This window comes from Phascolarctos cinereus, unplaced genomic scaffold (assembly GCF_003287225.1).
Source record: "Phascolarctos cinereus isolate Bilbo 61053 unplaced genomic scaffold, phaCin_HiC Scaffold_4;HRSCAF=312, whole genome shotgun sequence".
Taxonomy (NCBI): domain Eukaryota; kingdom Metazoa; phylum Chordata; class Mammalia; order Diprotodontia; family Phascolarctidae; genus Phascolarctos; species Phascolarctos cinereus.
Window position 1 is genome coordinate 651,207,257 of NW_027555847.1, and position 25,096 is coordinate 651,232,352.

The 25,096-nt window shown below is 35.8% G+C and overlaps 1 protein-coding gene across 2 annotated transcripts in view; it reads right to left on the reverse strand.

Moving 5' to 3' along the window:
• TOP1MT (DNA topoisomerase I mitochondrial) overlaps nucleotides 1–25,096 on the reverse strand; it is an 81,494-nt gene that overhangs the window by 48,965 nt on the left and 7,433 nt on the right. For both annotated transcript variants that reach the window (XM_020994859.2, XM_078153803.1), the window contains exons 6-7: nucleotides 22,712–22,767; nucleotides 13,836–13,905 (exon numbers count right to left, since the gene is read on the reverse strand). In XM_020994859.2, the coding sequence (XP_020850518.2) occupies nucleotides 13,836–13,905; nucleotides 22,712–22,767 (126 nt within the window). The remainder of the gene's footprint in view (nucleotides 1–13,835; nucleotides 13,906–22,711; nucleotides 22,768–25,096) is intronic.

Here is a 25,096-nt window from a genome sequence, read left to right on the forward strand (position 1 = left end):
TCCCTAATCTCTAACATCTCCTGATTTACTACTGGTTCCTTCCCTCCCATCTATAAGCATTCCAAATTCTTCCCTATTTTTAAAAATCCTTCACTAGACTACAATCCCTTCAAGCTATGATCCCATATATCTTGCCTTTCACTGCCAAACTTCTAGAAAAAGCTATTTATTGACTCCACCTCCTCTGTGCTTGTCAACACTTTGCAATCTGTCTCTTAACCTAATCAATCACAACTCAAATTATTCTCTCCAAAGTTATCAATATCTTTTCTAATTGTCAAATTCTATGGACAAATTTAACAGAATAATAAACAGGAAAGGAATTATGGATCTGAACAAAATACTAGATAATAAAAATCCTGAGTATACCTAATTTTTCATCACTGCATGACATTTTTATAGAATGTGATCAGAAGTTAATTGTGGTAAAATGTAAAGAGTAAAGATTTGGAGTTAGACGATATGGGTTCAAATCCCTCCTCCACTTCTTAATATCTATGTGACCTTGGGCAAGCCATTTAACCTCTGTAGGCCCCAGTCTCATTTGCAAGATAAAGGGGCCAGACAAGATGAACTCTGAGTTCCTTTGAGCTCTAACTTATGATCCTATGGTCATAAGCGGTGTATTAATAACTCAAATGAAGACAAAATGGCAGAAACATTAAATGTGACAAAGACCATAAGACAATAAAAACTAATTAAGGAGGAAAATATGAATATAATATAGACTTATTCATCCTGTGTTTCTGAAGACCAATGACATTACAATGCTGGAGTCAGTGTTTGGCTGTGGCTGATCAGGCCAGTAAGGGTTTGGAAGGTACTACCACAGACAGAGGGCACAAGTGGTCTATTAGAACATTTAGAGTGGAATGGCTCTAGATTTGTGCAACTCATGTTTCCTTTGTTCTACAACTCTGCTCAGCTCATGGAATACAGAGCCTTTTTTGATGCGGGCACGCCATGCTGGGTGGTCCTGTGCCAGCATTTCCCATGTCTCACAGTCAATACTAAAGTTCATAGATACTTGGAGAGTGTCCTTATAGTGCTTCTTCTGATCACCATGTGAGTGCCTACCATGTGTGAGTTTGAGCAATTATGTGTTTGGCATTTGCACTACTTGGCCTGCCCACTGGAGTTGTACTCTCTTAAGTAGAGTTTGAATGCTTGGCAGTTTAATTTGAGAAAGGACCTCAGTGTCCAGTATCTCATCTTGCCAGGTAATCTTCCTCAGACAATTCAAGTGGAAACAGTTCAGTTTTCTGGCACAGAGCTAGGTTTCACCGTCATAGCACACTGAAGTCAGCATGATGTAGACTCTTCAATTTGATATGCAGTCTGATACTTCTTCTCTCCCATACTTTATTTTGGAGCCTCCCAAATACTGAGCAAGCTCTGGCAACACATGAGTCAACCTCATCACCTATGCAGACAGCCCTGGAGAACGTACTGCCAAGATAAGTGAACTTATCCACAGCATTCAAAATTTCTCCATTTCCTGTGACCAACGGTTCCATATATGGATGGTACAGTGCTGACTGGTGAAGGACCTCTGTTTTCTTGGTGTTGAATGTTGGGCCAAAATTAGTACAAGCAGCAGAGAACTGATCCATATTCTGTTGCACTTCAGCTTCAGAAGCTGCACTGAGGGCACAACCACCTGTGAAGAAAAAAGTCACACACCGATTTCCCCTCCACTTTGGTTTTGGCTTGTAGCCGTTTCAAGTTAAATAGTTTACCATCAGTGCAGAAACTGATCTTGATGCCATTTTTGCTCTTGCTAAAAGCATCTGATAATATTACAGAAAACATCAGGCTAAAGAGCATGGAAGCAAGCGCATAACCTTGCTTCACTCTGTTGGTGACTGGGAAAGCATGAGAGCATTGTCCTTCATCCAGAACCTGTGCAAGCACACTACTGTGAAACTGGCATGCAATGCTAATGAACTTCTCCAGGTAACCCAATTTCGTCATAACCTTTTATAGGTCCTCACAACTGACAGTATCAAAGGCCCTGGTCAGGTTGACAAATGTCATATACACACCTCTGTTGTGTTTCTGACATTTTTCCTGGAATTGCCAGCAAACAAACATCATGTTGACCATTCCTCAGCCTTTTCTATAGCCACAGTGACTTTTGGGCAGGTGACCATCTTTCAGATGGTTCATCAGCCGATTAAGGAGGACACTGGAAAGGATCTTGTCAGCAATGACTAGGAGAGAGATCCCCTTGTGGTTGTCACAGAACAGTCTGTTTCTTTAGAGATGGACAATGGAGGCATCGTTAGGCTACTAGGGGATGGCTTCCTCTTGCCATATAATCTGGATGATTTCAGAGAGTTTCTGTATGATTAGTGGACCCCCCGTCTTGTAGATCTCTGCTGAGACAGAATCAGCACCAGACACTTTGCCACTCAAGAGGAGCTGGATGGCTCTTCTTCAGTTAGAGGTTTAGCTAGAGGGGAACTGATTACACCATCAATAGCTTCAGCATTGGTTGATGATGGTCTGTTAAGAACACTATGGAAGTTCTGCCCATCTCTCCAGGATCCTGACCTTGTCACCCATCAGTGTGGCTGCACCAGTGCTAAGTAGCTGAAATGCACCAGAGGTCTTTGGACCATAAACAGTTGTCAGGGCATCACAGAAGCATTTGGGATTATTGCTGTCAACATAGAATTGAATCTCATCTGCCTTCTTGCTGAGCCAAGAATCCTGTATCTCTCTAAGCTATGGAGACTTAAATAGAGAATAAATAATATTATTCTAAAGAATGCAACAAGGAATAAATCATAGAAATAATGTATGATTCTATTAAAGAAAAAGTCAACAATGAGACAATATATCAAAATTTATGGAATGCAGCCAAAGCAGTTCCTAGGTGGAAAATTTTATCTCTAGACACTTAACGAAAGAGAAGATCACTGAACTGAGCACACAGCTAAAAAAACCCAAATCAACCTAGAACATCAACAAATTAATAGCCCCCTCAAAAAAGTACAAAAGTAGAAATCCTAAAAATCAAAGAAATGAAACAGAATAAAGATTTTTAAATTATATAAACTAAAAGATATTTTAATAGTTTGAATAGATTAGATTTAATTTTTTAAAGAAAAAACTGAATTACCAAAATTAAAATAAAAGGGTAGTCATAACAAATGGAGAAAAAAGTAATTTATCAGAAACAATATCAATAACGTATATGTTAAAATTTCCAAATACTTATACAAAACAAATATTTATAGAAACACAAAATACCAAGACTGTAAGAAAAATATGTGGAAAATCTAAACCCATTCTTAAAAAAAGTCATAAATGAATTCCCAAAGAAAAAGAATACCATGTCCAGATGGATTTTCAAGTGAATTATATCAAACAAATAACTCTTATGCCATATAACCTGCTGACAAAAATAGAAAAAGCAAACTCCATATCAATTGCCTATGAACCAAATATGAAATGAACCAAATGAAACCTCTCAAACCCAAACCACGAAAGTATAAAACTGAAAAAGAAAACTATTAGATTCTAACAAATGCTGTTGCAAAAAAAAAAAAAATATATATATATATATATATATAAACCAAGGAACAAAGGCAATATATTAAAAAATACTGAGAATGGTTAATACTGAATTTGTATCAGGGTGCAAAGACGTTTCAATAGTGAGAACACTAGAAACATAACAAATCATACTAATAACAAAGAATAAAAATCACATGGTTTAAAAAAATCACACGGTTTATATTTACAGATGTAGAAAAAGACTGACAAAAGACAACATTCACTTGTATTAAAAACAAAAAAGCATAGGAACAAAAAGACATTTTAAAAATATAATCAAAGTATACATCTAAAATCAAGAGCTAGCATTACTTATAACGTAGCATTACCAGCTTTACCAATAAGATACTATCACATTACTTCTCCTTTTATCGAATGTAGCTAGTTATGGAAATTAAAAAAAAACAGTAAAATCAAAGTAGAGACAAAATTATTTTTATTTGCAGGTAATAAGATGATTTACTAAGAGAATGACAGGCAACCAATTAAACATGAAATGAGGGCAATTAATAGTTTAAATAAAGTGGCAGGACACAAAGTAACTTCATAAAAATCACAAACCTTTGTGTGTGGCCCCCCCAAAAAAACAAGAGGAAGAAACAGGAAGAATAATTCCATTTAAAATAACAAAATGCACAAAATAACTGAGATCTATCAAAACACATGGAAGACTTTATTTACTGCTATGCCAAACTAACAGATATTTTATAAAATTATAACAAATAAAAACAGTATTTATCTACAGGAATAAAAGGTCAGAGTATCTAGGAATATAAAGGAAAAAAAGGAGGAAAAAGAGAAGCCTGATATTATTATATCGCAAACTACTGTTGTTCAGTTGTTTCAGTCGTATCTGGCTCTTTGTGACCCCTTTTGGGGTTTTCCTAACAAAGATACTAGAGTGGTTTGCCATTTCCTCCTCCCGCTCATTTTATACATGGGGAAAATGAGGCAAACTTGCCCAGGGTCACACAGTGTGAGAAATAATTCACTTGGAACCGTACTCCATTCCAATCAGTACTAATCAGTTCAGTGTGATTACATAAAGGGTAATGGTTATTAGCAATTATTAGTAATATACTCATCTAGTAATATGCATTTAATCAGTCATATAACAATAGTACATGAATAAACATGTAATAATATTTTACATAAATCATATAGGGATAATTAGATAGTACACCTTTATATTAGGCCTCAAACTTTAATCCAACGTTCACCTCTCATCTACCAGTTATGAAGCTCACTTGCATGACCACAAAAATGCTGACAAAGATATCTCCAACCATGTTTTGCTCAAATTCCATGTCCAAATTCAGCGTGAGTGGGATATCTTGATTCTTTGGAAAGTCCTCCAACTTACTTTTTGTACCTCCAGACCACCCTCTCTTGTCCAACATGAGCAGATGACCATCTTATGACCACTTAGCAGAGATGACCCTTGCCTAGTCCATCTTGTGACCACCCAGGCTGATGCATCATTTCTGGCCCTCCTAGAAAGTCAAAATCAAGGTCTATCAACCAGTGAGCTTCTGTATTTTACCATGCCTCTTTTGCATGTTTGGGTATCAAACCCTATTAAAGTAAGGCCCTGGGGGAAAGGAGGCATCTCAGATTGTGAGGAAGATCTGATGTCCGCTTCATTACAAGGGGCCATAGACCCTTTAATAAAATGCTACTAACTTGGAGCTCTGCCTCAGATTGGACAATTTTGGACTCCACAACAGCTAGTAAGTGTCTGAGGCCAGGTTTGATTCAGGTCCACCTGACCCCAGGCTCAGTAGCACTCTTTCTACTGTGCTACCTAGCTGTTCTTTCCATCCATCCATCCATCCATCCATCCATCCATCTATCTATCTGTCTGTCTGTCTGTGTGTCTATCTATTTATCTATCTATTGTGCTTTACAAACTTTAAAGCACTATGTAAATTAGCAACAGATTTTGATACATATTATCAATAGTTCCTTAAAAAGTTAAACTGTATAAGTAAATTACAACCAAAGGGCCAAAGAGTCTAGAAACAGCTTCAGTCAGCAAACACTTGATCCCTTATTTCCTTGCCAAGAGGAGAGAACTGATATCCAAAGTCAACAATGGTTCAGAATGTAATGTTGTCTGTAAAATATTAAAGGAAAACTGTTGTAAGTTTATAAATAATATCATTTTATTTAAAAAACTGATTAGTGGGTTACAGAGACCAAATTAAATCAGATCATCCCAACAGCATTTAAGGATGAAATGACAGGAAGGAAAACAGACAAAAATTGAAAAGACCTATCAAGATTTCAATTAAAAGTGATTTTCTTCACTCATAATAGTGAAGCTACCATACCTGAACTTTAATGGCATGGTCTGCATCAAGTATGTGTTGGACAAAGAATCAATAGGGACACAAAAAAAAAATGGAACAGCCAGACCAGACCAATTATTCAGAATCAGTGACTTTAGTGAATTCAGACTCAGCGTCATGAAAACACTTCACAACAATATGGACTATCTCGAGAAGACACTAAGTCTAAACTGGCCTCTTCATAATCTTTGCCCATTGGTTCTGATCTCTGAGGTCATTTCCCCCTTGAGTCTTCTTCTCTTTTCTAGGCTAAATATCCCCATTTTCTTCAATCAATTCTCACATTATAGATTCAAGGCCCTTCACCATTATGGTTGCTTCTTCTGTTCTTTTCCCAGCTTAACAATGTTCTCCTTCAATTATGGTTCCTGGAACTAAATACAACATTCAGATAAAGTCTGATTAAGTCAAAGTACAGTGGAGACTATCACCTCCATATCCCTGGAAGCTATACCTCTCAACAGATTCCAAGACATGGCATTAGCTTTTTTGGCTGCCACAACATATTCGTACTGAACTTGCAGTCTACTAAAACCCCCAAATCTTTTCTAGAACTACTGTCTAACCATTCCTCCCCTAACCTGTACTTGTGAAACTGCACCAAAGTGAAATGTACTAAAGTGTACATTTATTCCAATTTGATCTTATTAGACTCGGTCCAATATGTCCAATAATTGGACTGTGATAAGATCTTTTTGGATCCTGATATTATCATTCATTGTTAAGCTATCCTCTCCCAATTCTGTATCATCTGCAAATGTGATGACCGTAACCTCTTTACCTTTATGTAAGTCACTCATAAAAATGACAAATAGCACACAGCCAAGCACAGATGCCTGGCGTACCCCACTGGAGACTTCCTGCCAAGCTGACATGAAACCACTGACTATTCTTTGAGTCTGGCCATCCAATCAGCTCTGAATCTGTCCAAATGTATTAACGGCTAGTCTTTATCTCACCATCTTCTCCACAAGAATGGTGCGAAATGCTTAACAATAGCTTTGGTTAAAAAAAAATTTACATACAGGCAGGTTTATGATGGCAACACAATTTTAAGGGCATTAAGGGACTGATTCTCAAGATATCTGAAGAAAGGATACGAAATGTCAGCAAAAATGACACACATTGTTACTACCCCAAAAAGCAATCAATGAAGCTTTTTACCCATATACCTACTTCTCCATTTCATTAAAATTTTTAAGGGAATAATCTACACACACATAAAAATTTCCCTGATTAAGGTAAGAGAAAGAAATAGACATCCATAAGTAAGTGATCTTCTATAGCAGCCATCTTTGCTGTTGAACAAGTGACTGAAAGAGGGAAAGAAGCCCACTGTATCTATTGTCTGTTGATTATAAGGAAGCATTTTATTTGGTAAGAATAGTTGGCAATAGAAAATGTATTCTCACAACAGCTCTATGATATATACATACGTATATATATATATATATATATATATATATATATATATATATATATATATATATAGAGAGAGAGAGAGAGAGAGAGAGAGAGAGAGAGAGAGAGAGAGAGAGAGAGAGAGAGAGAGGTGCCATTAGCCTTATTTTTAGAGGGAAGGAAAGAGGCTGAGAGAGTTAAAGTGACTTGTCCTGGATCATACAGCTAGTCAGTATCTGAGGAAAGATTCAAACACAGGTCTTACTTACTCTAAATCCACTGCTATAGCCCTATGAAGCAGGACACAGAACAGAGAGATGTATGCTTCCCCAAAGTGTCTGCCATGGTCATGAGGGATATCCAGCATACAGTGCAAATGGAAGAAAGACTCCCTATATATAGTTTGGACCTTTAGGTTCTTCTGTTTGCAGATAACACTGGATTAATCCCTGGGATATTGCAAAGCCTTCTAAATTAAATCCATAATCGTTCAAAAGCATTTGGCTTAAGTATCCACACAGGAAAAACCAATTATGATGTGAAATTATATGGACAGATCACTGCAATGAACCTTCACTAAATGAAATCTGTATACATGTTATAGATGGATAACAAACTGATCCTAGAACTAAACAGAAAGGAGAGGTCAGGATGGAATGAATGTGGGAAATTGTGCAGTTTCTCTCTCAAACTAAAATCCATCTTTTTTTTTTAAACACCAATATTCTTTAATTGATGCTACATGACGGAGACTATAATCTCTAAACAGGTTAAGACAAGGGGCAGCTAGGTGGCACAGTGGATAGAGCTCTAGCCTTGGAGTCAGGAGGACCTGAGTTCAAATGTGGCCTCAGACACCTGACACTTACTAGCTGTAAGTCACTTAACCCCAATTGCCTCACCAAAAAGCAATAAAAAAAAACCAAACCAAAAAGATCAAGACAAGTCAACAAGTCTTTACTAAGTATCAACTCTGTGCCAGGCACTGTGCTAAGTGCTGGGAATATCAAGAAAGACCAAAACGGTGTCCCCTGCTGTTAAGCAGCTCACAATCTAATGAAGGAGACAACAGACAAACAACTATGAACAACCAATATATGCAGGATAAATTGGAGATAATTTCATTGGGAAAGCACTAAGATTAGGGAAAGGCTATCTGCAGAAGGCAGAGTTTCAGTTAAGACTTGAAGGAATCTTGGGAAGCTGGGACAGAATTTCAGGCATGGGGACAGCCAGTGAAAATGCCCAGCGAGGAGATGAAGTATCTTGTTGAAGAATAGCAAAGAAGTCCACATCAATGGACAGTAGTGTATGTGAAGGGATTATTGTTGGTCAGTCGTTTCAGTTGTGTCCATCTCTTCATGACTTCATTTTGGGGTTTTCTGGGAAAACCAGCTCATTTTACAGATGAAGAAGTTGAGGCAACTTGGGTTAAGTGACTTGCCTAAGGTCACACAGCTAGCAAGTGTCTGAGGCTATAGTTAAACTCAAGAAGATGAGTCTTTCTGACTCTAGGCCTGGCACTATCCACTGCAACACCTACCTGCCATGTGGAGGGCAGGGGGAGCAAGGTGTAAAAGACTGGAAAGGAAGGACAGGGCCAGGTTATGAAGAGTTTTAAAAGCCAAAGGATTTTATATTTGTTCTTGGAGGTAACATAATAATTAAAATTATAGGTCCCCAAAGGCAAAGGAGGAATACATACAAGGTGTAAATAGACTTTAGCATATTAACAATAAAGGACCACTCATAAAATATGTCACTGAATTGTGGTATAACTGGAAAATGAACTACTCCCAAATAAACTACCTACTCCGATATATAAGACAAACTCATGAGAAGATGCAATGTACACAAAAAGAGGGAATACTTAAATTGATGAGAACACAGATCCACTGATTATGCTGAAGTATCCCTGCTCCCTTTTCCTTTACCCTCACTGTAATTAGTTGCTAAGCTTTATCAATTCTACTTCCATAAGATCTCTACTCACAGGGCCACCTCTCACATTAAGTATAAGAGCCAAACTGTGCTTGCTTCTTTCAGCCTAGATATTCTCTTGTTCATCCTCCACATAGCTGCCTACTGTTAGTGCTCTCTCCGTCCCAAACTACACTGTATTTAAGAACTTTGTTTTTATTTTTATTTATTCTCTTTATGTTTATTTTCTATTCTCTTTACATTGCAATTTATATTTTTTCATATTTATTCTGTACACATTTATATATGTACTTGCGTCTCTCCCATTATAATGTAAGCATCTTTCAAATGGAGATTGCTTTATTCATTGTTTTTATATCTCCTTGAGGTGAATTTAAAAAATCAGGGGTAGCATTCATTATCTCAGACAAGGCAACAGTAAAAATAAACATGATTAAAAGAGACAAACAGGAAAACTACATTATGTTTAAAGGCACCACAGACAATATATTAATACCAATACTACACACATACATACACATATACACCAAATGATATAAAATTTACTTAAAGGAAAAGTTGATAGATTCACAGAGAGAAATAGACAATAAAACTATAATAACTGGGGACTTATATCCACTTCTTTCAGACCTGGAAACATTTAACAAAAAGGAGAACGAGAAAAAAAGATAAGGATCTAAATAGAATTTTAGAAAAGTTAGATATGACAGATCTTCTGTGATTATTGAATTGAAACAGAGAGAAACATAAATATTTCTCAGCTATGCACAGCACTTGTACAAAAAATGAACATGTATTAATTAGGGCACAAAAACCTCACAAGGCAGAGAAGCAGAAATAGTAAACAAATCTTTCACTGACCACAATGCAATAAAATTATATTCAATAAAGGACCTTTAAGGAAAGGAATAAAAGCTAATTGGAAGCTAATCTTAAATAACGGGTAGGTCAAAGAATAAATCACAGAAACAACAGATAATTTCATCAAATAAAATGACAGCAATGAAACAACATACCTAAACTTTCAGAATGCACTCAAAGCAATACCAAGAGTAATATTTTCATCTCTAAGGAGGTTTATTAATAAAAGAAAGAAAGAACAGATCAATGAAATGGGTATTCAACTAAAAAAAAAAAACCTAGAAAAGCAACAATAAAAAACTCAATGATACACTAAATCAGAACTCTAAAATCAAAGAAAATGATGTAATTGAAAAGAAATCAACCATTTAATTTCTAAATAATTTTTTTCTAAACAGCTAATCTCATTCTTAAAAGAGAAAAATGAAAATAAATTCCTAGTCTCAAAAGCAAAAAAGAATTCACAACAAATGAAGGGAATTTTCAGAAACTGTTCTGCCCAAATTATATGCCAACAAAATGAATAAATCAGATGAAATAAATGCTTATAAAATATAAAATAGCTAAGTTAACAAAACAATAGAGAATTTAAATAATTAAATTTCAGACAAAATAAATCACACAAACAAAAAAATGAATTCTCTCTCCCCAAAAGCTACAGAACCAGATGATTTTATAAATGAATTCCAACAAAAACCAATTAATTTGAACATTACATAAACTGTAAAAATAGAAAAGAGATGCTGCCAAACTTCTCCAAAGATACAACTATAACTGTGATAACCTAAATTTGGAAGATGGAAATCAAAGAAATTGAAAGTAACAGATCAATATCCCTAATATATACTGACACAAAAATTTTAAATTAAATATTAGCACAGATTAAAACAATTTATTAGAATACTACATGTCAACAGATGCAGAAAAAACTTCGGATGAAATACAATGCCCATTTCTGTAAAAAAAACAAACATAAAAAAGCACAGGAATAAATGGACCACCTTAATATGACAAAGTAATTCTATCTCAAACCAAAGGCCAACATTACACATAAAGGAGAATTTTTCAGTAAGAAATGTGAATATGATGTCCATTATGACCATTATTATTTGCAATGTGTTAGAAATAAGAAAAAGAAATTGAAGAAATAACCATAAATAAAAAAGAAACAAAAGTGAAACTTTGTAGATTACATAATGCTCTATCTAGAGAACCCTAAAGACTTAACTAAACATTAATTGAAATAATAACATTAGCAATTAGCGGGATGTAAAATAAACCACATAAATCATTTACTTTTTATATATTATTAACAAAACTTAGCAGGGTGAGAGGCAAAGAGACATTTCATTTAAAATAACTACAGAATGTACAAATTATGTGGGAATCTACCTACCAAGACAGATGCAGGAATGAATGAATACAATACAATAAGATGAATACAACCACAAAATATTCTTTACAGAAACAGAGCTCCACCTGAATAATCAGAGAAATATTAACTGTTTATAGCTTAGGCCACGACAATATGATAAAAAAAGACTACAACCTAAATTAGTTTATTTATTCAGTGCCATAACAATTAAACTACCTACCAAAGTATTACTTTTTAGAGGTAGGAAAAATAATAACAATTCATCTGAAATGATAAATGAAATAGAATCTCAAGGGAAATTATGAAAAGAAGTGAGAAGAAGAGGGCCTAGCAGTACCATATATCAAACTATACTAAAATTAGTCATCATCATTATTTGGTACTGGTTAAAAAATGGAAAAGTTGATCATTGGAACAGATTAGGTATGCAAGATACTGAAGTAAATAAATGAAGTAACACAGTGTTTGACCCCAAGACCCCAACTACTGGGGCAAGGACTCACTATTAGGAAAACTAGAAAGCATTATGACACAAACTAGGATTAGACCAACATCTTAAACCATAAACTCCAAATGGATACTGGGCATAAAAGGTAACATCACAGCCAAATTAGAATGGCAGAGTTGATATCTTTCCAAACTACGGCAATGAGAAGAATCCTTTACCAAACAAATGATAAATTATAGATGACAAAATAGTTCACATGATAAGAAACTTCTACACAAACAAAATCAATGCAGGTAAAATTAGAAGGGAAACAGTTGCTTCAGAAAAAAATCTTTACAATAAGTTTCTCTGGTAAAGGTTTGGTATCCAAGTTATATACAGAACATTAGTGGACATGATCTAGCCATTCTGGAGACCAATTTGAAACTATACCCCAAAATTCACTAAACTGATACAGTGATAGAACTATTAGACTTATACTCCCCTTAAAAAAAAAAAGAAAAAGAAAAAAGATATATACGTACAGAAATATTTAAAGCAGAACTTTTTGTTGTAGCAAGGAACTGAAAAATAAAGGGTTGTCCATCAACTGGGGAAAGACTGAAAAAATTATGGCATATGAAAGTAATGGAATATTACTGTGTCATGAGAAATTATGAAAGTGATCGTTTCAGAGAATCCTGGGAAGACTTGTATGAACTGATGAACTGAGTGTTACATGAGTGAAACTGAGAGAACAATTTATACAATGCTTACAACACTGAAAAAAAAAAGGCAATTCTGAAAGATTTAAAAATACAGATAAATGCAATGACCAAACACAACTTCTGAAAGACAGTGATTAAGTAAGCTATCTGGTTCCTCAGAGAGAGTTACGGATATGAGATACAGAACGTATGTATCTTCATACATATAAAATGTGTAAATCTGTTCTGCTTTAATAAGCTTATTTGACACAAAGGAGGGTTCTTTTTTAAAACTGGGAGAAATTAGATGAAGGAGACAGGGATGAGTGATACTGCTGTTCAAGTACAGAAGTGATATTCTATGAAGCACAGAACAAAAACTTTTGAAAATGCTAGTGAAGAGGAGAACGACAGCTCCAAGTCTGGAATCACAGGTAACTTGCCAATATACCAAGAAACTATTATCAAGAACTACAACTCTCACTTCCAGGAAATACTGAGTAAAGGGGGAATATTGCAACAACCTGCCCTGTGTTATGTTCATATTGCTGCCTCAGCCAAATGACTCCTTATCTCTGATTAAAGTGAAGGCTGTTCTACCTTTTAGAAAAAAGGGCTCAAGGAGTTTGAAGAATATTTCTCCATCCTCTAAGTTATTAGCGAGAATGAAATGTTCTTTAAAACAATGTAAAAACAAAGAAGAAAAAGGATATGAATGAACAAATAAAAATCCTGACCTGTTTCTGAAGACTGACAGTAGAATGTCATACAGAGAAATGGAAAAAGAATCATTTAACATCTGGAGCCTAAGTAACAGATGTGAGGCTCTTCCAGAAGAGGAATGAACTAACCCCACTGAAGATGAAACACCTGCTTATATTCCAGGAATGATATGGATCCAAAGGTATCATTAGGTGAGTAATCAGGCAGTAGGGGTCATGTGCAGTTCCTGGCTTCTCTAGTTACTTTCAATTCTGTGAGCTTATAAATACAAGGTGTCCCAAAAGTCTTAGTGAGATTTTAAGCTATTAAGAGATATTAAAGCTTAAAATGGCACTAAAGCTTTTGGGATACTCTGCACATCTAAACCACATTCCAAAAAATAAAGCACTACACAAATAATAGCTATTACATCTTCCAAGAATTAAAGTTATATCTGATAGATTATAAGTTGTAAAAGAATATATCCATAATTTAAAAATACTTACTTTGTTGCCTTTTTTCTTTGACAGCCTCTCATCATTTCCAGGTTCTACCTCCGGAGTTACCTGTTCTGACCTAGAATACAAATTTTACAAATTTCTAATCAACTATACCCACAGGAATACACTGAGTTTTACTGACAGGCAAGGTTGGTTACTACCATGAAAAAAAAAACAAAAGGGGAGGAAATAGGGGGAACAATGACATAACAATTCAGAAAAGGATTCCCTCATGATCTTTGTGAGCAGAAGAGCTATATTTATTTAACCAAAGCCTCTGGATCGGTTAAATGCCAAGTGCTTGGTAGTGGGCAAGAGGAAGGAGTCCTAAAGGAAGTACTTGCTCAGGCAGCATCAGGGTATTAGATAAAGGCTTCCTACAGAAGGTGAGATTTTACTTGGAACTTGAAGGAAGATAGGAGGCAGAGGTGAGGAAAGAGAATTCCAAGTATTGGGGACAGCCACAGAAAATGTCTGGAATCTTGAGATGGAGTGTATTGTTCAGGGAACAGCAAGGGGGCCAGTGTTACTGGATCTAAGAATATGGGGTGAGGGAGAGGGAGAGAGAGGGGGAGAAAGGGGGGAGGGAGGGGGAGAGAGACAGACAGACAGAGAGACAGACAGACAGACTGACTATGAAGGACTCTGAATGCCAGAGGATTTTATATCTGATCCTACAGGTTAATGGGACCACTAGAATTTACTAAAGAGGGGTCACATGGACCCACTCTTTTTTGATATAAGGAGAAACTTCCTAAAATAAGAACTACCCAAAAGTGGGACAGGTTACCTCAAGGGATATCGAATTCCACTTCATTGGAGTTCTTCAGACAAAGGCTGTATGGTCACTTAACAGTTATGTTAAAGAGGGGATTGGGTAATGATTGGATACGGCCTTTACGGTTCCTTCCAACTCTAAGATTCTATTATACAGATATTTTCTCCATGTTAAATGGGGAAGAAGGCTCTAAAAATTTTGAGTTCTACAACATTGTCCTTACCTTGTCTATAAAACTAAATTGATGGAGAATAATAAGAATACCAGGAAAGAAAGGAAAAAAATACCCTTGCACCATTCTAAACCTATAGAAAATAGCAAGCAGAAATAGAATCTGTGGGAAGGGTTTCTGTTAGAGGAACCCTCCTACAACAAACAGTGAGTACCTTACTACTGTGTTCAGAGCACTGTACTAAGCTGTTTCTATCTTTATCACTCAACAGTAACTGCTCTCTTCAAAGCTATCAACAATCTCTTAATTTCAAATGGCCTTTTCTCAACGAAAGAATAAGAAAGCATATACTATGTGCAAGACACCAGGTTACTAACAGAAGAACAAGGCACTCTGTTCTCTAGGAGTTGCCATTCTAACCTCGGGTCTCTGAACTTGATGTTAGTTTCTTAAAAATATTTTATTAACTTATTTCAATTTTTTCTCTATAATCTTACAGCTTTTATTTTGTACATTTGGAAGAAGGGGTCCATATGCTAACCAGACTGCCCAAGGGGTCTATGACACAAAAAAAGATTAAGAACTCCTGTATAATAAGGGAAGAGAGCACACATAGGAGGCTTCAGTTACAAGTTTGAAGGGATGTCATATACACTTGTTCTGCTTGGCCTCAAAGTACAGAACTAGACACAATGGATGGAAGGTGAAGTTGCAGATTTAGGCTTGACATAATAAAAACTTCCTGACAGTTAGAATTATCCCAAAGTGGAATAGACTACCTCAAGTAGAAGAAGTAGACTCCCAGTTAGTGGAAATTTTCAGGCACAAGTGGGATGACTGAAGAACTGATGGACAAGGATTGAACTCTGTGACCCTTTCCAAATTTGAGATTCTGAGATTCATGGTAAGAAATACAAAATGTAAATGCAAACCTACGGATGGTCTCCATAATCTCTAATTCTCAAAATTAAACCTCATTCTCCTCATTGAAATTTTTACTTAATTTGATAATAGAGAGTAAACTCGCCATGCCTGAGTGTCTTCTTTCTTTTCCCAGTAGACATGCTAATTAACAATGAATTAGCCAAATGCAGTCTAAATATCTGTATTTTCCTAACTACTCCCTTCTGAATCTTACCTACACAAGGTCTTTTTGGTGGATGGCACCTAACTACTAAAGGGATAGACTCAAAAATAGATGCTTAATACTTGTTGATTAAGTGACATAGTTTGATTTATGAATTAATAGGCCAATGGAAAACCCATCAGTTTCCCCTATTCTTGGCAAAAGTCCTAGACACAAAGTCAGACCATGACACATTAATGATTCAGTCCCATCATGTATTAGCTGTGTGACTGTAAAATAATTTAACATGACTGAGCCTGTTTAAATGTAGGTATCACTTGCTTTGCCCTCTTCACAACTTTTCTTTTAGGATCAAGTTACTTACCAATGCTTCAGTGTAGAAAAAGTAATGGACTTTGAGTCAGTCATAATACCTAAGTTTGAATTCTGACAACAATATGTACCACGTGAGTAGTTCTTTGCTGAACCTTGTTTTCTTAATCAGTAAAACAGGGGTCCTGTGCACTACCTACCTTACAAAATTATGTGGTTGTAAGGAAATGCTTTGTAAACCTTAAAGTGCTACAGAAATGTGGGCTATTATTGGTAACTAAAGAATGAATGTTCATCAAATTTACAGATGACAAAGCATGCCTGATATATGAGAAAAAAATTGCATCACTCTATCTGTATGGGTAAGCCAGTCACGCTCATAGCACTTTAAAGTTCACAAAGTACCTTCTCCTCAATAGCCTCTTGAGGGACTGAAAAGAGGCCATTGTATTTGAAAATTATGTTATCAATGATCTTTGAGAAACCAATTTCAGGGGAGTGGTGAGGGAGTAAACGCTACACAGCAAGGCTTAAAGATAACAGATGGCAGACTTCAAGTTAAGATGTCTGGCAGCCTAGTTTCCACATACTTACTGCAGCAAAAAAAACCTAAAAATTGCACAACAATGAGTGATAAAAAAAAAATCCAGTGAGAAACCATACTAAATTACTTTATCCATCCCATTACTGCACAAAGAGTCAGCGACAAGTCCATAGGCAACAGAAACAGGTATCCACTAGAAAAGCCAGTGTCAGTGAAGGCAAACAAGATGTTGCCTTCCTCCCAGAGTGACCAGAGACAGACCAGAAGCATCCATAACCTGCAAGGATTCATATCCAGAGGCAGAAAGAATGTAAGGCGTCCATAAGAAAGCTAGAAGTCCCCAGCATTCACTCTGGAAGCAGAAGTGATAAGTCCATGTATGGCATCTCAGACAGATCCAGAGGCTCTGGTATTTCACAGAAGGCACCACAGAGAGCTGAAAAGCCAGGGCATAAACTCAAAAGAGCCTTACCCCTCCCAATGGTCTCCTCTAAGGAGGGAGAGGTCAGCAAAAAAAATCTAGGTTGAAATCAAGTAGGGCTGACTATGCTGCCAAAAAGTAAAGGGTGCAGAGCTTGACCTTGGCATGAAGCCTCAACTCCAGAACAAAGGCTAAAGATATGAATAAACAAAAGAAGACAATAACCACTATAGAGAGTTATCATAGCTCCAGAGATACCTCGAAAAGCAATTTATTGTAAGAAGTAACTACATCAGTTGCAGGCAAAGACTCAAAGAAAAAAAATAAATTTTCTACAGAGACTATGTAAATAACTAGAAGAAATGAAGCAAAAAATGAAAAAAATGAAATAAAATCTTTCAAGAAAAGAACCGGAAGGGGAATAAAGAACTTGTAAAAAAAGTGGTAAACCTTACTCAAGAATTCCCTCAAAGCAAAAACAAACCTGGGATCTATCAGCATTGTTTCTTAAACTATACTGGGTAACAGTAACCAACAAAACAATGTAATAAAAGTTTTTAAAAAAAGAAGTTGATCAGTGGAATAGATCAGGTAAACAACATACAGAAGCAAACAAATACAGCAGCCTAGTGTTTGATAATCCCAAAGACACCAGTTTCCAGGAGAAGACTTGCTATCTGACAAAAATTTCTGGGAAAACTGGATAGCCTTGTGGCAGAAATTAGGTTTAAATAAACAACTCACACCACATACTAAGATATGCTCCAAATGGATACACGACCTAGCTATAAAAGATTACATCATAAGGGAGTTAGAGGAGCAAGGAAGAAATTACCTTTTAGATCTATGGATAGGGGAAGAGAACATGATTAAACAAGCAATAAAGAAGAGCACTCAAGATAAAATGGACTATTTTGGTCATATAAAATTTAAAAGACAAATGTAGTGTAGCTAAAATTAGAAGAGAAACATAAATGTGGAAAAAATTCTCTGCCTCAAGTTTTTCTGAAAAAGGTCTTATATTCAAGATACATAAGGAACAGATTCAAATTTATAAGGATGTGAAAAGTAAGTTTTTTTCTTTTTTAATTTTAATTTTTAGTTCCAAATTCTCTCCCTCCCATCACCCCCTATCTCACCCACTGAAAAGAAGAGAAATATAATACTCATACATATGAAGTCATGCAAAACCTATTTTCCCATTAGCCATGTTCCACAGGGGAGAAAAAAGCAAGAAAAATAATGAAAGAGAAAAAAATGCTTCAATCTGTACTCTGAGTCTATCTGGAAATGATTAGCGCGTTTTGTCATAAGTCCTTTGGAATTGTGGGGGACCACTGTATTGATCAGAGTTACTAAGTCTTCACAGTTATCTTTACAATATAACTGCCACTGTGTACATTATCCTCTCGGTTTTACTCACTTCACTTTGCATGAGTTCATTTTAAGTTTTCTCATGTTTTTCTGAAACCATCCTTGAAAAGGCAGTTTTCAAAGGGATAAATCCAAGCTATCAAAAGCCATTTGAAAAAATGCTCCATAACACCAAAAATTAGAAAAATGTAAATGAAAGCAACTCTAAGGTTCCACCTCAGGCTCATAAGACTGGCAAAAATGACAAAAGACAAAAATGACAAGTGTTGGTGGGACTTCAGGAAAACAGGCACATTAATGTACTGTTGGTGGGGCTGTGAATAAATATGTTCATTCTGGCTGGAACTATGCCAAGAATGTTACTAAACTACCCAGCTATATACTTCTACTAGGCCTATACCCAAAAGATATTAAAGAAGAGGAAAAGGACCTATATGAACAAAAATACTTAAGAGTAGCTAAAAATTATAAACTAAGGGGATGTCCTCCTCATTAGGTAATGCCAAATAAATTATGGCGTATGAATGTAATGGTGTATTGTGCCGTTAGAAATGACAAATTTGGGGCAGCTAGGTGCTGCAGTGGATAGAGCACCAGTTCTGAAGTCAGGAGGACCTGAGTTCAAATCCAGCCTCAGACACTTGACAATTATTCGCTGTGTGACCCTGGGCAAGTCACTTAACCCCAACTGCCACCCCCCCCCAAAAGATAAATTGGTTAATTTTGGAGGAAACTGGGAAGACCTCTACAAACCAATGCAAATCAAAGAGAGCAGAACTAGCAGAATTATTTACAGAGAATATATAGTTGTTCACTTGTTTCAGTTGTGTCCAACTCTTTGTGACCCCATTTTGAAAGACTTTGGAAGCCTGATCAATGCAGTCACAAACCTGTCAAAAAGACTAAACATAAAATGTTTCAGCCACATCCTCCAGGAGAGGTTGACAAACTTGGAATGTAAAGAGAAATATATATTTTTGGGCATGGCCAATGTGATAATTTGTTTTTCCAGATTACACAGGTTCATGATAAAGGTTTTATTTTTCAGGGTTTTTTTTTTTCAGTTGAGGGAGAGGGGTGATAGATTATAAATTCATGTAAAATAAATGTATATTTTAAAAATTAAACTAGAATAGACTAAAATCAATAACTCCATGAAATAAGAAATATTAAAACAAAATAAAAAGATAAAAAAGAAAATAAAAGGTATCTACTATCAAAACAACTGAACAGTCAAGGAGAAGTAACTGGAGAATCATTGTACTCCCTGAAAACCATTTAAAAAAAAAACAACCAGGACATTGTATTTCAATAAACCACAAATGAAAACTTCCAGCTCTCATCAGACTCATAGAACAAAGTAAAGATAGAAGGGCTCCACTGATCACTTCCTGAAAGAAATCCCAAAAAGAAATCTCAGGAATGTCACAGCCAAAATCCAGCCCTTCAAGACAAAAGAAAAATACTATAAGTAGCCAGAAAGAAAGAATTCAAGAACCACGGAACTACATGAAGAACCATATAAGATATGACAACTTCTATTATATACAGGAGAAGAACTTGGAGTACAATATTCTAAAAGACAAAAGACATAAGCTTACAACCACAAAAACAGACCTTTGATAGAATAGAGGAGTATCAAGCATTGCCGATGAAAAGATGAGAGTTGCACAAAAATTGTGAAATGCAAACACAAAAAGTCAAGAAAAACTTAGAAAAGTAAATGTATTTAAGCAATCTGAAGGAGCTATATGATGTTGTATTAACAATCTAATGGGAAAGAACAAACAAGTGTCTTCAAAACCTTGCAGTCTGTTAGATTTAAGAAGGAAAAGAAAAGGCTGCGTAGAGTAAAGTGTAAAAAGAAGGAATTAGGAGGTGGAATTTATTGGAGCTTATGAGAAGCGTATATAAACATGGACAAAATGAGTAGGGGAGTACAGGCAATTAGCTGAACTAGAAAAAGGAGGTATGAACATGCACACTCACATGTTCTGAGTTTATCACAGAAATACATCAAACTCAACAAGAAAAAAGGGGCATAATGGGGATTTATGCTCAAGAAAATGAACTTTAACCTTGGAGAGTGGATCCTGAATTGGGGATTAAAAAGATAATAAAAAGAACCAAAGATCCATCTCTGAGGTAAAAAAGAAGAGAGCTATAGAATTAAAGCATATTGATTCAGTTATAAACTACTGGTAGCACTGGGGAAAAGGTGCTAAAAGACGAAAAAGCAACTGGGGAAAAAAACCTTTGCAGCAAGCTTTCTGAAGCAGCAAGTTTCTATAAGTCTGGCATCTAAGACCTATAGGGAGCTGATCTAAATATGTTAAAAACAAAAGCCATTCCCCAATGGATAAATGGTCAGAGTATCTGGATAATTCTCAAAGGTCGAAATTCAAGATATCAACAACTATATGAAAAAATGTTCTAAATTACTATAAATAATAGGCAAATTGAAACCACTCTGAGGTTCTACCTCAGACACATCAGATTGGCAAAGATGACAAAAAAAGGAAAATGGCAATTGCTGGAGGGGATGTGGAAGGAAGACAGACACAATGATCACTTTTCGTGGAGTTATAAATTAGTCCAGCCACTGTAGAAAGCAATTTGAAACTAAACCCAAAAAGTTACTAAATTGTACATATCCTTTTATCTAGCAATATACTACTAGGCTTATTCCCCAAAGACATCAAAGACAAATGACAGCAATCTAGATGTAAAAAAAATATTTATAGCAGTACTTCTTGATGTAGCAAAGAACTATAAACTATTATAGCAAAGAGCTGGAAAGGCAGAGCCCATTAATTGGGGTTGCCTGAACAAACCATAGTAAATAACTATAATGGAATATTATTAAGCCCTAAGAAATTATGCCAGATAATTTCAGAGAATCCTGAGGAGATCTGTATGAACTGATGCAGAGTGAAATGAACATGACCCAGAGAATAACTTATAAAATGATTATAATACTGTCAAGGAAAACAATTTTGAAAAGATTAAGTATTCTGATCAACTACACTAGACCAATGTTGAATTCTGCTTCCCTCCACACCTACCTCTGGCAGAGATGTAAATGGACAAGAGGCACAGAATGAAATATATATTTTCAAAACAGTCAATACGCGGTAGATTTGTTTTGTCTGTTAGATTTGTTAAGACAGCTAACTTCGGGGAAGGAGGAGAGAATAGAGGCAAAGAATTGGTGATGCCAAAAGAAAAAAAAAGAAACATTTAAAAAATTTACAGAAGAGAGAAGGAAGTTCAGGACACTACTGTGTAATATACACTCAATCCTCTCCATTCGAGATTTCATATACAATCCTCTTTTCCTGTTCTTTGTATATGTAAATGTTCATGTTTGTCGTGTTTCTCAAGTTCATAATAATAAAAGTAATTTTAAAAGCTTAACAGTGAAAGAAAGGAGACAGAGGGCCATAGTTGGACAGAAAAGGGTCAAGGGAAAGTTGTGTTATTTTTGTTGTTTTAGGATTTAGGTATCCTAAGCTTGTTTTTAGACAAATGGAAAGAAAGTAGAGAGGAACGGATTGAGGATGCATCATAGAGAGAGCTACTGAAGCAAGAACCTGAAACAGGTGGGAAGGAATGGGATTAACGGTGCTAGTAGGGGGATCAGCTGTATTGGGGAGTTGGGCTCTTTTCTTCTATGACCAGAGGAAAGAGAAGAAAGAAAAAAAATGAAACAAGCACTGAAAAATAAAAGAGGGGAGCTAAAGAGGCATATATCATATCACTTCAATCACTTTGATGAAGGGGGTATGTTATTGCTCCCAAAGACAGGAGAAGAGGGTGTGGCTGGAGCGAAAGGAGAGAAGAAAGGTGATAAAATTACCCTATACTGAAACACATACTGTTTATGTTCAATCCTACCCCGATAGAGAATATGTTATACATCTTGTTCACATATGCACAGTGGTAAATACTTGGTGACTAATGAAACAGAGGAAAAAAACATTAGATTCCTTATTGTATTCTCTTGCTGTTCTCATAGCCTTATGTTCTCAAACACTCTTTTCCTATGGAAGCCTGGAACCAGTTTAAAGGGATGTATCTACATTTTAACAAAACTAGGCTGGGGCCCAAAATAGGTTAAAACAAAAAATACAACCATACATCAGATGTTTATAATCCATTATTTAATGCCTGAAAGATGCTCAAATATCTCACCTCAAAGGGAATGCTTGTTCCATCATTGTAGTTTTGACTACTACAGATTCATTATCCTGAAAGAAAATGAGTATGTACTAAGGTCATTAGTAGAATATCTAACAGTTTTAATCATTACATACTCTTACCTAGTTAATAAAATCTTTTAATTATATAGCCTTACACACTACTGGAAGTGATATGACAGGCTAATTCTATTTTGTTACATTGGCTTCAAGTTACTACAGGGCCTCATAAAAAAGCTGTTGCATTCTCTCCAAAATCCTGCCTCTAAAATATAGCAATAACACAGCTGTTACTGTACTCACTCCCAACCATCCAACAGTGACTAAGATATAAAAAAGCTATTGAGTAGATCACTGCAAAGCTGGCAAGAACACCAACAAGTGGGAATGAAAATCTATTCATTCTAAACAATTACAGTCTCACTGTGATAGTTTCACAGCTAAATGCTATTAACTCTATATATTAAACTATTCTGTCTGTAACAGTGCCATCCTTATGATAGGTGTTCAGTGTTTGTCGAGCTGAACTCACCTAGAAAAAACTATGCTGGAAAGTCCAACCAAAGTCAAATAAGTCATGTGTATGGCTATAACTTTTGCCCAAGGTTCTCCTATAAGGTCTGGAGACTGAGGGAAAGAGTAGTTCTACTAGCATGGGCATTTCTAGAAGCAATGGTCTTATACAGAAGTGGAAATTCAAATACTCTACATACATAGGTTAAGTCTACATATGTAGGCTAATGACACTGCAACTTTTGCTTTGGTTTAGCATAAACTTTTAAGGATAAAACCAGTCAACTGAATTATTTTCTTTTTTTGTTTGTTTGTTTTAGGCAATTGGGGTTAAGTGACTTGCCCAAGGTCACACAGCTAGTAAGTGTCAAGGGTTTGGTCTGACGCTGCATTTGTACTCAGGTCCTCCTGACTTCAGGGCCAGTGCTCTATACACTGCCTAGCTGCCCCAAATTATTAATTTTCTCCATGGTCCTAATCCCAGATTACTAGCATATAAATGTGCATGTCTAAACTGACACTTAAAAAAGGAAAGACAATATACTGCATTTACTATTCAATCTGAAACATGAGTTGCTTACTCAGCTTCCTTATTTCTACATCATTCTACAGATCTTTAGTGTTCATGAGTGCTAAGCAAAGCAATTTTAAGTTATTACTTAACTTTTATACTTTGAGTTGCAAATTCAGTTTCCCAGTGAGTTCAAAGTTACTGAAACCAATGCTATACTTGGTCTGTGTGATTATAATGTCTCTTGAGATTCTAATGCCTAAATGTCCAGGACTAAAACTGTTTTCATAGAAAGAGATTAACTAAACTAAGAAGTTTCAAAGTCTCACTGAACTTTAGTTAAAAGTGATTATCATGAGTCCTACATCTCTTATCCTTCTTTCCTGACAAATAATCATCCAATCCTTTCTATGAACCTTAAAAGGAGTTTTTTTTTCCAGTTTTTCATCCAAACACTAAAACTCTTGTGACTGCTTAGTGTTTTTGTAGATTTAGTCTTACTACCATGTTGTACATTTTAAATTACACCTAAAGTGAATCAAGCAGATTGGCAACTGAAAAATACACTCACTGTCCCTGTTACCTCTTACTTCATATATAACCAGCACACAGTCTTCTTTTTCAGTCTTTTATGTTGATAATGATTTTAATGCAGCTTTTCTCATGCTACAGTTTCCTTACACTCACTGTGCAAATTTTCATTGCCTCTTGGCAATTTCGTTTCTTGTGAGATCCTGATATTCCATGAATCAATGACACTTAGCCTCAGCAAGCATACATGGTTATTTTTTTTTAATAAAAATTGGGCTTCTGTATCAGCAAGCAACCTAGAATTGCTGAAAGTGGATTTTCCCAAGAATGGTCCAAACCAATTGCCTTCTTTTATTCAAATTTGCATCCAACTCATTGTCTACCTGTACAGGTAGGCAATATCTAAACTGATACATGTGCTCAAAGGGTTGCCCATACAACTTCATGTCATAATTTTGGCAAAATTGGACACCTTGTTTTCCATCACTCCATTTTTTCAGCATGTATTACTAAACCAATCTCTTTTCTATGACTATGATTCTCAATGAATAGGCCCTACAGTTCAATACAATCAGCACAACGTCATATGCAACCAAGACTATCTAGAGAAACATTAATAGGGAATCCCTTGTCTACTTATTTTGATTTTGTGCAGGTCATCTTCCATGGCAACGATGAATACCCCTGGTAAGGTTTTATGCCTCAACAGATGTTGATACAAAGTTCTGCAATCACAACTGTCACAGAATATTGTATCATTTTAACAGATGCATGGGAGACACCTTATCCAAAGACAATCTTTAAGGTTTTTCATTTTTCTCTATC